The sequence below is a fragment of the Pteropus medius genome, unplaced genomic scaffold (assembly GCF_902729225.1).
Source record: "Pteropus medius unplaced genomic scaffold, Ma_sr-lr_union100, whole genome shotgun sequence".
Taxonomy (NCBI): Eukaryota; Metazoa; Chordata; class Mammalia; order Chiroptera; family Pteropodidae; genus Pteropus; species Pteropus medius.
Genome location: NW_024349798.1, coordinates 3,490,283 through 3,500,840, shown reverse-complemented (window position 1 = coordinate 3,500,840; position 10,558 = coordinate 3,490,283). Strand labels below are relative to the sequence as shown.

The 10,558-nt window shown below is 58.3% G+C and overlaps 2 protein-coding genes across 6 annotated transcripts in view; one reads left to right on the top strand and one right to left on the bottom strand.

Moving 5' to 3' along the window:
• The first annotated feature begins 343 nt into the window (after window positions 1–343).
• LOC120620210 (tryptase delta-like) lies at window positions 344–2,581 on the top strand. The gene is made up of 6 exons (XM_039884855.1): window positions 344–349; window positions 541–601; window positions 743–906; window positions 1,007–1,289; window positions 2,193–2,356; window positions 2,422–2,581. The coding sequence occupies exons 2-5, from the start codon at window positions 541–543 to the stop codon at window positions 2,351–2,353; spliced, it is 669 nt and encodes a 222-aa protein (XP_039740789.1). The 5' UTR covers window positions 344–349; the 3' UTR covers window positions 2,354–2,356; window positions 2,422–2,581.
• Window positions 2,582–5,918: 3,337 nt separating this feature from the next.
• Window positions 5,919–10,558, bottom strand: part of CACNA1H (calcium voltage-gated channel subunit alpha1 H) — a 64,359-nt gene continuing 59,719 nt past the window's right edge. For 3 of the 5 annotated variants that reach the window (XM_039884850.1, XM_039884852.1, XM_039884854.1), the window contains 5 exons: window positions 10,208–10,286; window positions 9,058–9,179; window positions 8,554–9,001; window positions 8,290–8,450; window positions 5,919–7,713 (listed from right to left, as the gene is read on the bottom strand). In XM_039884850.1, the coding sequence (XP_039740784.1) occupies window positions 6,739–7,713; window positions 8,290–8,450; window positions 8,554–9,001; window positions 9,058–9,179; window positions 10,208–10,286 (1,785 nt within the window). In that variant the 3' untranslated portion in view covers window positions 5,919–6,738. The remainder of the gene's footprint in view (window positions 7,714–8,289; window positions 8,451–8,553; window positions 9,002–9,057; window positions 9,180–10,207; window positions 10,287–10,558) is intronic. The other 2 variants (XM_039884851.1, XM_039884853.1) reach the window with 1 other exon arrangement.

Below are 10,558 nucleotides of genomic sequence, written 5' to 3'. Positions count from 1 at the left end.
AGCCTGGTAGGCAAGTGTCCAAGGGGAGTTGGCACTGGCTACTTGTCTCACTGTCACTTCCATTTGCCTGTCCCTCTGCTGATGGCACTCAGATCCCGAGATAACAAGGTACCACTGTGATTGATCAGCAGAACAGTTCAGATAATGCCCGGAGAAGGACATGGTCAGACCACCCGAGGAATCAGGTCTGCCATCTCCGGAAGGCACATCTGGGCCCTGGGTCTGAATCATCTGCTTCCTCCCCTCTGGATTGGAGGATGGAGCGCCTCTTCTCTGACCCCCTGATGGCCTGGAAGGATAAATGGGGAGGGGAGCACAGACTGGGGCAAAGCAGCAGGGACCAGCCAAGGTAAGCACCCCACGCCAGACCCCAACATCTGGGTGTCACCATGCAGTGAGTCACTGATCCTCAGATCTGGAGAAGCGAGACCTCTGACCCGTGGCCTGGACCGATCCCTGATCCCGGAGTCCCCGACTCCATCTGCACCCCACACTCTGTAAACCCTGGCCTGGCCCAGCCCCCAGCCTCTCTCTTTCCAGATGCTGAATCTGCTGGTGCTGGCACTGCCTCTCCTGCTGAGCCCAGTCCACATGGTCCCTGGTGAGTTCTAACCCTGGCTGGCCCTGGCCCTACCCCTTCTTCCGTACCCCAAAAGCCCCACGATGGGCAGGTGGGTTCACAGAAGCCTAGGGTTGTGTGGGGCTGGGCTGTGTCTTGTCCTGAGGGTGCTTCCTGCCCCAGCCCCACGCCAGGCCCTGGAGCGAGTGAACATCGTGGGAGGGAAGGAGGCCCCGGGCAGCAAGTGGCCCTGGCAAGTGAGCCTGAGAGTCAAATGTCAATACTGGAAACACTTCTGCGGGGGCTCTCTCATCCACCCTCAGTGGGTGCTGACTGCAGCACACTGCGTTGGACCATGAGTGTCCATGGGGCCTGGTGGGTGAGGGCAGGCCTGGGGCTCCACCCACATTCCTTAGTGTCCAGGAGGCTGCCCTGCCCCCTGAGTAGGTACCCCCTCTCTCCAGGGACTTCAAGAATCCCACAGACCTGAGGGTGCAGCTGCGGGAACAGTACCTGTATTATCGTGACAAGCTACTGCCCATCAGCCGGATCATCGTGCATCCTGAGTACTACGCCATCCAGGCGGGGTTTGACATTGCCCTGCTGGAGCTCGAGGACCCTGTGAACATCTCCTGCCAAGTCCAGCTGGTTACTCTGCCCCCTGCCTCGGAGACCTTCCCCCCAGGGACCCCATGCTGGGTGACAGGCTGGGGTGACATAGACAACGGAGGTAAGCATCAGGGAGAGCTGGAGGGCTTAGGGGAGCAGAGACCAGTCACTCCCATGACCCAGCTCTGGGGTTCCCTTTGGGGGGTGGGATTCCCACGAGTGGGCTCAGGGGGTGGAAGTTTGGCGAGTCTAGGAGAGGGAGAGGTGGCAGAGGCAGGATGTACTGAGAGTAGGGACTTGGTGCCTGGACAAGTCACTTAGCACCTTTGTGCCTCAGTTTCCCCTTGCGTGAAAGGGCACAGTCACAGTATTTCACGAATACAACATGAAGAAAGAGAAATCATGCAATAAGGTATCTTATTATTAATAATAAGAGAAAGAGAATAATGCCCATTACTGTCAGGCTAGCCTGCATTTTTTCCCTGTGCCCATAGACAGAGGTGCCAGAAATCAGGGTCCTTCACAGGGGTGTTGGGTCAGGTTGGATGCAACTCGGTTTGACCTTTCCAGCGCAACCATCTTATCCACAATTCCGAGTAAAGCTTTAGGGACACTTGGCATGAGCAGGTGCCCTGTAGTATGTTCTCTGGGCCTTACTCAAGGAACCTGATTGTGTCATTGCTCAAGGACCAGTGGAGACAGAATATCCTGCCCAACCACCCCAAACACAGGGAGAAAAATGAGCCCTAGGGCGAGGGCTGGCCAGGAGGCAGAGCTGGGAGGAACCCAGAACCTGGTCCCCATCCCTTCCTATCCTGAAATGGGCTTAAATGAGGTCAAGGAGCCAGGTCCATCCTTAGGAGAGAAGGGGCTGGGTCTGCTGCGTTCGCCACTGCACGTCTCTGAGTTTGCAGGCCCAGGGACAGAGGAGGCACCAGCAACTCTCCTGCCATCATGCCCCTGCCCTGCGCCCATTGCATGACAGGGTTACCGGCTCCACCTTTCTTTCACTCCCACTCCAAAGTACATCTTCCACCACCACACCCCGTGAAGGAGGGGGAGGTACCCATCGTGGAAAATAGCATTTGTGACCTAAAATACCACAGTGGATTGTACACGGAGGACAATGTCCGGATTGTCCAGGATAACATGATGTGTGCTGGGAATGAGGAGCGTGACTATTGACAGGTGGGCCCATGTCCTCCCCCTCAGCCCCCACCACGTGAGCCACTGCTGACCCCTTTCCTCTCTAGGGTGACTCTGGAGGGCCCTTGGTCTGCAAAGTCAATGGCACCTGGCTGCAGGTGGGTGTGGTCAGCTGGGGCGATGGCTGTGCCCGGCCCAACAGGCTCGGCATCTACACCCGTGTCACCTACTACCTGGACTGGATCCATCAGTACGTCCCCGAGGAGACCTGAGCCTGTCCCTGGGGCTGCCACCTGGGTCTGCAGAGAAGCCAGCCCCATCCAGTCCCTACACCACTGCTTCTTGCCCAGGTGGAACCTTCCCCACCTTCTGTCCCCTGCCCTGAGCCCTGCCTTCCCAGAGCAGGCACTGATCCTCATTAAAGGGCATGGAGAAGACACATGTTGTGGCCATGATTCTGACTGTGAGCATCACTAGGTGGGGAAGGGGGTCCAGGGCAGTCTGGGGCAGCCACCGTCACTATGGGGTCCTGGGCCCTGACAACTGGGTGTTACTGTAGGGATGGCCCCCTCCCCAGCCCCTGGTGCCTGGGGCTGTGTCTGTTTAGTGAGTGGTCACGTGTATTTGGGATGCAGAAAACAACACGGACCATTTAAGAGATGATTCTAAGGATGCCCAGGTACCCAGCAATGGGGTCACGATATACAGCCTTGTCCCCCACACCCTGTGTCCCTCCAACCATGCAGTCCCCTCCCCTCCTCCCTCCACAACACCGTCCCCCGCTTCTCTCAGGCCACGCTGTGCACGTGCACGTGGAAGTGGTGTTGTCTGCCTCATTTTCACATTTTTGTGACTGATGAGTTGTAACGCTTTGAGCATTTCACTGACCACCATGTTGGTTTTCTCCTGGTGCTGAATGTACTGAGATCGCTATTTCTCACTGCCATGCCAGCTCCCAAGTGGAGCCTGATGTCGAGGCTGCTACAGGCACTTGGGGTGTTTCTAGTTGGGGTCTTAGGACCAGGCGGCCAGGCCATTCCTGTGCACACACCCTGAATGACTGCATCATGTGCCAGGGGGCTGAGGCACCCTCCATTTCCTAGATGTCAAATGTGTCCCCTCCCAGCAACGGGGATGGCACCATGTCACTCCCTTTAATCTGCCATTCTGGTGAGTGTGGCTCCTCATTAAGTTTTTAATGTTCATGTTTATCGTTTTTGATTCTGGGAGCCCCTTTCACAATTGGAGGCTTCACCCTTGGCAGGAGAGGGGACAGCTGTCCACCTGCAATACTGGGGACAGTGCCCCCAGGCCCAAAGTCCAAGGACGTGGCCCTCTTGGATGTCCCCAGTCATTGGACATGTTTTCCCAGCACTGCAGATGTCAACACGCTGGGGGGTGTTCTGCGTCAGGCTGCCTTGCAGTTCAGGCTGTCTCTTGGGCACAGATTCCCATAAGCCAGCAGCTCTGCTCCCCGCGGTGTAGACTCTGCGGATCTGAGTGGGAAGGGCCTCTGCCCCCACTCACCCTGCGCCCTCACTGCTGTGGAAACCGTGGTGGGAGAGGCGCTCGCCCTCCTCATTTTCCTTTCATCTTTAATTATTTTATTGTAGCTGTAACACATGCCCATCCTGGAACATGAAAGACGGATGGACTGAACCTGTCCCTCCTTCCTCCCTCGTGCCCTCTCTGCATCGCTAACCTTACACAAGCACATTTAGACTATCTACATGCAGATCGTGCTGGGGGACACCGAGGGGCAAGAAGCCCTTGGGTGGAGGTGGACCAAGGAAAGATGGATGGGTGGAGCCTGAGGGTGAGACCCCTACTGGGGGGAGCAGGGAGGAAGCCCCATACCCCCCCCCCGTTTCCCCTTATCTGGCCCCGAATCCTGAGGAACTCAGCCAGCTCAGCCATGTGGCAGGTGACAGATAAAAGTGAGCGTTGGGTTATCAGGGAGGATCAAACTGGCCTTCCGCTGGTCCAGTGGGGCTGTGTGTTTGTGGGGAGGGGCAGCCCTCCCTGTGCCTGCTGGGGTCCTCCCGCGGGGGCTGCCATGCAGACCCACATGGCCCATGATCACTGGGCTGTGGGAAACCCCTATCAGGGCCAGGATAGGGGGGTACTTCAGGGCAAGACATCCATCCCTGTGCCTGTTTGCTCTTGTCAAATGGGGACAGAAATGAGTCTGTGTCACAGTTATTGTAGGGACCATGTGGAGGGTGTTCAGAGTTTCCTGCTCAGAGAGCAGGCTTGGAATCCTGGGGGTGTCAAGGACCCTGCAGGGAGCCATGTATGTGGAAAGTGGAGTCCCAATGCTGGGGATGAACTGAGCCGGGACATGCGAGGGCCCTGAAATTTCCAGTGGATACCCGAAGGCCCTTGGGGATCCAGGAGGCTAAGGACCTGAGTTCCTCAACGCTCCCAACCATTCCTCCCTTCCCCCCACTCCCATAATGGGTGACATCAGGCCCTTTGGAGCCTGGAAGGGGTGGCCTGAGCTCCAACTTCGCTTCCTCGAGCCAGTTTAATGAGGGCAGATCTCCTTCCCTGTGTGGTTGTCACAGGTTCAGTGCAGGCTCCACACACAAAGATGGTGCAAGTGTCACCCCCGTTCATCATCAGGTCAAACATGGCGCACACACTTTTGAGTCAAGGCTCTGGGCCAGGTGCTGGTGAGATAAGTTGTGTGCCGAGAAGCTGAGTCCTGGTGGATCACCAGGCAAACTCCTCTTGTCTTCAGTTCCCCACATGTAAGAGGGAATTGCTGACCTGAAGGGCCCCTCCCACCCAGCCTGTGACTTGGAGTTGGTCAAGTAGCTGGGGGTGGGGGGGGACAGGAAAGTCCCAGCCCCTCCCATAGGGCTCTAATCAGCTCAGTAATCGAAGGTCAAATAGAGGACAGTTAGGAAGGGCTGCCCCGAACTGGGCAGCTAGTGCTGTGCCCATTTGATATGCAGTGGTGACCATGGGACCTGGTCATGGGTTAGGGACAGGGACATTGGGGAGAGTGCGCTAGTGAGACTCTAGTCATGGGGCCTGATCTGTCTCTGCCAAATTCAGTCTAGACCTTGAACTTAGACCCTTCTAAGAAACCCCCAAGACCAGGATTCCAGGGCAAGGAGAGGTTACAAATAAGCTCTGGTCCCTGAAAGGCCAGGAGAACATGGGGTGGGGTCAAGGTCAGTGCCAAAGGCTGGGGGTAGGAGACTTCAGGGCAGAGAGACAGGAGAGTGGGATGCCTTCTGAAGCCCTAGGTTGACCATCCAGCTAGGAAGCTCTCACTGTGGGGATGCTCCCACCTCTGCCCGCACAGAACCTACCCCTAACAGGAGCCCAGGCAAAAACTTCTTCCCGCGTTGTCAGATGTGGTTTCTCCAGTATGTGAATGATGCCATGTGGAGTCGGCCACTATGGCGAGCTCACCTTTTCCCACTGAAGAACTTTCTATCTGTGGATCTGCCAGAGTGGGGAAACTGTAGGAGGCAGGAGAGCCCCAGTAGGGCTGTTGCTTGAGGAGACCCTGTGGCCCAGCTGTGGTGGCCAACATCACACAGCTCCCCCATCGACCCATGTGGAGTGACTGATTCTGTCATCCAACTCGTTCCTTTAATAAGTTAATATTTATTTCGCTTTGCTCTGCTCATCCCCAAACTTGAGAAGCTGAATTTTCTGCATCAGATTATTGCAACTTTTAACCTGAATTTAGAGAAGAAATGAAACAAAATAGAGGGGCATCAGCAGGAAACGCTCAGCCCAGACCTCAGGACTGCCATCAGAGATGCCCGGCACTGGTGTGGGGGCGGCGTCTTATTGCAAGGCTCCCACTTCCTGGTGATGTGGCATTTCCCAGAGACCAGAGTTAATGGGTGTTTTCTGGACAGAATGGTGTGGAGGGGGTGCAAAGAGAAGATGGAGAGAAAGCAATGCGGGGGTGGGGGTTGGGATAAATGGATGAGAGCTCAGACTGAGTGACAGTGAAGCGTGGCTGTGGGGGCTTTGGAGACAGCTGCCACCCGGGAGGGCACAAGTGGCCCCAAGTGAGTGTTCTCTATAAAAATAAGTGGACGTGAGAACAGGGCTCTGCTGGGCAGCCTCTGCCTTTTTGCTTTTGGTCACCTTCTGGTCCTTGTCCCGTGGATGCAGCTCTCTCATTAACGGGACTGCTGGGCAGGCCACCGGCAGAGTCTCAGACCACAGTGGCAAAACATGGAAACACCCAAACCTGAATGGATGGGTGGAGGCTCGCAGGCCGAAGAACTAGCTTGTTCTTCTTCACCCAGAATAGCATCTGCCTCCATCTCCCTGGGCGGATATCCTCCTGGCTCCTCTGCCAGCGTCCATGCATGGCCCCACCTGGGCCACCACCCCACCGGGTATACCCCAACCGCAGTGCCAAGCCTGTGTAGCACTGTGCCCTCAGCTTACACAGGCTCGTCCACACTGTCATCTGGGGTGGGGCTGGCTGGAAGAGATACTGCTTTCTTTACAAAACTCTGGGGGACTTTGAGGTAGAGTCCCCGCCCCTTCTCTGGGGGGTCGCCAGAGGCCACCAGAGACTCTGTTTTGTGGGGTTCGGAAGGTGCTGTGGCCCCTGAGGAGGAAGCTCTGGGTTCCAGGGCCACCCTGTGGCCACTGTCCAAGTACAGGTCCCCACTGGGGCCCCCCACATCCAATGGTTCGAAGGCAAAGCTAGGGATGGTCAAGTGCTCTGAGCGGCTGGGGGCCTGGCCCCACCGCTCCCCCTTGGTGGTAGGGTCCACCCCCATGCCCTCCATGGGCTCACAGGACGGGGTTCTCCGCCGCAGGGTGGTACTACTGCCTTCCACCGTGGGGGGCCGGGCTGAACCCTCATCCTCCACAGGGGGGTCTACAGAGATGCATGGAGGGCTCATTTTCTTCTTCCTGCGTGCCCCTAGGGCTGGCTCGGCCTCCAGGGCCCGGACCTTCACCTCTCCAGTCTCTAGGCGGCCGTCCCCTCCACCCTGCTCCGCCAAGGACCTCCGATGCTCGTCCACCCGGCCAGACTGGTCCAGGAAGCCCTGGGCGTCCACATCGTAGAGCCTGTGCAAGCCTGGCTCACCACCCACCACCTCGTGGGCTGGGGGTGAGGGGCTTCGGGCTGAGCTGGTGATGTGGCTGACCTCCTCATCAGCTGGGTCTGGGGCCTCCACCTCCTCCTCGCCTGGGGCCGGTGGCTGGCTGGAGAGATAGCGTTGTCCCAAAGTGTGCTTGCGGGTGCGGATGCTGGCGGGCCTTGGGGAGCAGGGTGGGGACTGCAGGGAGGCCCTCAGGGATGCCTGCCTCGTGGGGGTCTTCCTGCCAGGCTCCCCCCAGCCCAGGTTGCAGTCCCTGGGTCCATCGACCTGTGTTTCCAGAGAGTCGGTGTGCACAGCCTCCTGCAAAGGCATGGTGTCAGATAAGACCGATAAGCCCACCCAGAAAGGGAACAGGGACCTTTGCCTACCCGGGCTAGAGTAGGCTCTCAACTCCCTGAGGTTAGGGACCCAAAGTGAGATGGGGCTAGGGGCCCCTGGTGGGGACATTATTGTCCTCCAGCTCCACCCATGCTGCTCTGGAGACCACCCTGTGTGCAGGTGCCAACCACCTGTACCAGTCATGCTAGGAAGGGGCTGTGAGGAGCAGAGGGCTGGGGCCTCAATGTAGGGAGAGCTTGCCATGGGCCCTGGAGACCCCACAGAGCTGGGCTAAGGCCACCTTGCACACCATCTGCCCAGCTTGGCACCGTGGGGGTCACGGAGGGCAGTCTGTGGGTGTAAGTAAGGCCCAATGGAACCACTGCAGGGAGTGCTGTGGGGACATGAGACTCAAGGAGGGAATGTGGTCCTGGTGGTTTAGAATACACAGGCTCCAGGAACACAGAACCCCCAATCGTGTCCCTGTCACTCATCCTTTAAATGGAGAGAGGAAACCCCCAAGCCTTGGCTATAGGAATCAGGGAAGTCTTCTCCTACCTGTCTGCAGAGCAGGCGGCTAAAGCTGGGGGAGCGGGCTGTGCCCCGAGGGGGCAGGGTGAGGAGAGTGTTGCTGCCCCTGGCAGGGGAGGATGTGGCTGACGGGACCTGGAGGGAGGCGGAGGACTCCACAGGTGGTGAGTGCTCAGAGGTGACCAAGCCTGGAACAAAAAAATTATCTAAACTAGGCAGCTATCGCCTGTCCAGAATCCTCCCACCCAAGTCCTCCTGCCCGTGTCCTCCCGCTGCCTTCATGGGTCTTACTGGAGGGGGCTGTGCCCACATAGGTCTCCATCTCCAACTCCTGCAGGGGCTGGGAGTGAGGGGCTGAGGCAGGTGCCACAGGCCGGAACATGTAGCTGTCATTGGGCAGGGAGAGCATCCTGGACACAGACACCTTGCGTGCCACCAGGAGGCTGGGGGCATCGGGCCCGGCACCTGGGCTCTGTGGGGCTACGGGCCTGGTATGAGCGGGGGGAGCCTGTGCTATCTCCAGCTCCAGCTCGGCGTCCAGCTCGGCATCCTCGCGGGCCTCCTTGTTGCTCTCCTCCAAGTGCTTCATGAGCACGGCTACCACCACGTTGACCAGCACAAACTGGGCCACCAGCACAAATGTTACAAAGTAAATGGGCGAGATGGCCGGCAGGTAGCTGAGGCAGTGCTTGTCCTCACGGGCGCACTCCCGAAGTGTGTCCTGTGGGCAGAGGGGTAGCTGCAGGGCGGCGCAGGCTGAATCCACCTCCCCACCTGCCTCACTCAAGCCAGTACCTTCATGATCCCATTCCAGTTGTCCCCTGTGGACACACGGAACAGTGTGAGGAAGGCCATGCCAAAGTTGGAAAAGGTGGCGTGCCTGCTCAGGCCCTCACACGGGTTGTCCTCGCTGCACTCTGCAGGGCAGAGACCCGCCAGTCAGCCGTGCAGCTGGGCCAGGGCGCACAATGGCCCAGGAGGCCCTGGGACCTGCTGTGGGCCCTGCCTCTCCCCTAGGGAGGAAGTCGTGCTCTTCTGGGGTGCAAGGCAATGGCCTAGCTCAGGTGCGGGGTGAGGTGGAGTAGGTGGGCACCCGCAGGGGACACCCTGCTTGTTCTACATCTAGGCCTTTCTGGATGGACAGGACAAGCCCTTGGTGCCAGCCTAGCTCTGGCTCAGCCCCCGGAGATGGCACTGCCTGCTCCCCAGGGCCCCTTCTTAGTCAGTATACCCTTAGGCCTTGGTGGAGTAATGGGGTCACCCTGGGGCAGGAGGCTGGGCCAGGGGGCAGGAGTCAGACCTGGGTTTTGGGGTACCAGTTGCCAAGTCCCAGAAGCCCCCTCTGGGCAGACACTTAATGGACAACCACCTCAGCCACCTCATGGACAGGGTCATTGGTGGCTCGTGGAAGCCACTGAGTGTTCAGTAACACCAAATGTTCAGGAGACCCTGGTAGGAAGGGGAGGGGGACCCTAGAGGAACTGGGCTGCCAGAGAGGGTCCCCGACGGCCTCCTGCCCAGAGTGACCAGAGCCTCAGGCCTGGGAGTGGGAGTGGGGTGTTAAGGAAACGCTTGGTGATAATTATGAAGGACATGCTGCTGCATTTATTTCCTGGGAACCACAAGTGGTTCGAGGTGGCATGTGGTTGTTTGCATGCGCACACTTGCTTAGGCTCACGTGTGCCTCTGCACCCCTGGCTGGCACACGAACATGCGTGTGTGTCTACAGACATGTCTGTGTATGTACATGTATGCGTGTGTGTCGTGGGTCTGGCACCACACTTGTGTGTGTGCCTCGATGCTCCTGCATGTGCCTGCTGTCACGCTTGCCTTGTGCAGTGAAGGGCTGAGGGAGCAGGGGGCCTTGCCTTGGCCTGGCCAGCACCCCGAGCTCCAAGGGTCGTGTGTGCATGGGTGAGGCTGCACGTTCCTGGACCTCACTCACCGAGCCTACCGAACAGCTCCACTCCCAGGGCAGCATAGATAAAAAACAGGAGCATGAAAAGTAGGCCGAGGTTCCCTACCTACACAGGAGAGAAGCAGAACCAGGTCAGGGCTCAATCCCGCCTGCTACACACGTAGCGCCTGGTACCCCACCAGCCACCCTCGCCCCATGTTCCGACCAGGCGAGGAGTCAAATTCCCAGAGTCAGCCTTGGAGTCTCATCCTTTACCTGCTTCCCTGGCCCTGGAGCAACTGTGGTCCTTAGGGGCCCTTTGTGCTGTCTGGAATTTAAGGCCCCCCTTCACCCCCTCATGCCCACTCAGCACCCAGGACTACCCCCGCCTCCAGCATC

Excerpts from the sequence above, each read along its gene's own strand:
- LOC120620210 (XM_039884855.1), top strand. The coding sequence starts at position 541 with ATGCTGAATCTGCTGGTGCTGGCACTGCCTCTCCTGCTGAGCCCAGTC. Across the intron at positions 907-1,006 it reads TGCTGACTGCAGCACACTGC|GTACCCCCTCTCTCCAGGGA; the intron begins GTTGGACCATGA and ends CCCCCTGAGTAG. Across the intron at positions 1,290-2,192 it reads GGGTGACATAGACAACGGAG|TACATCTTCCACCACCACAC; the intron begins GTAAGCATCAGG and ends CCCACTCCAAAG.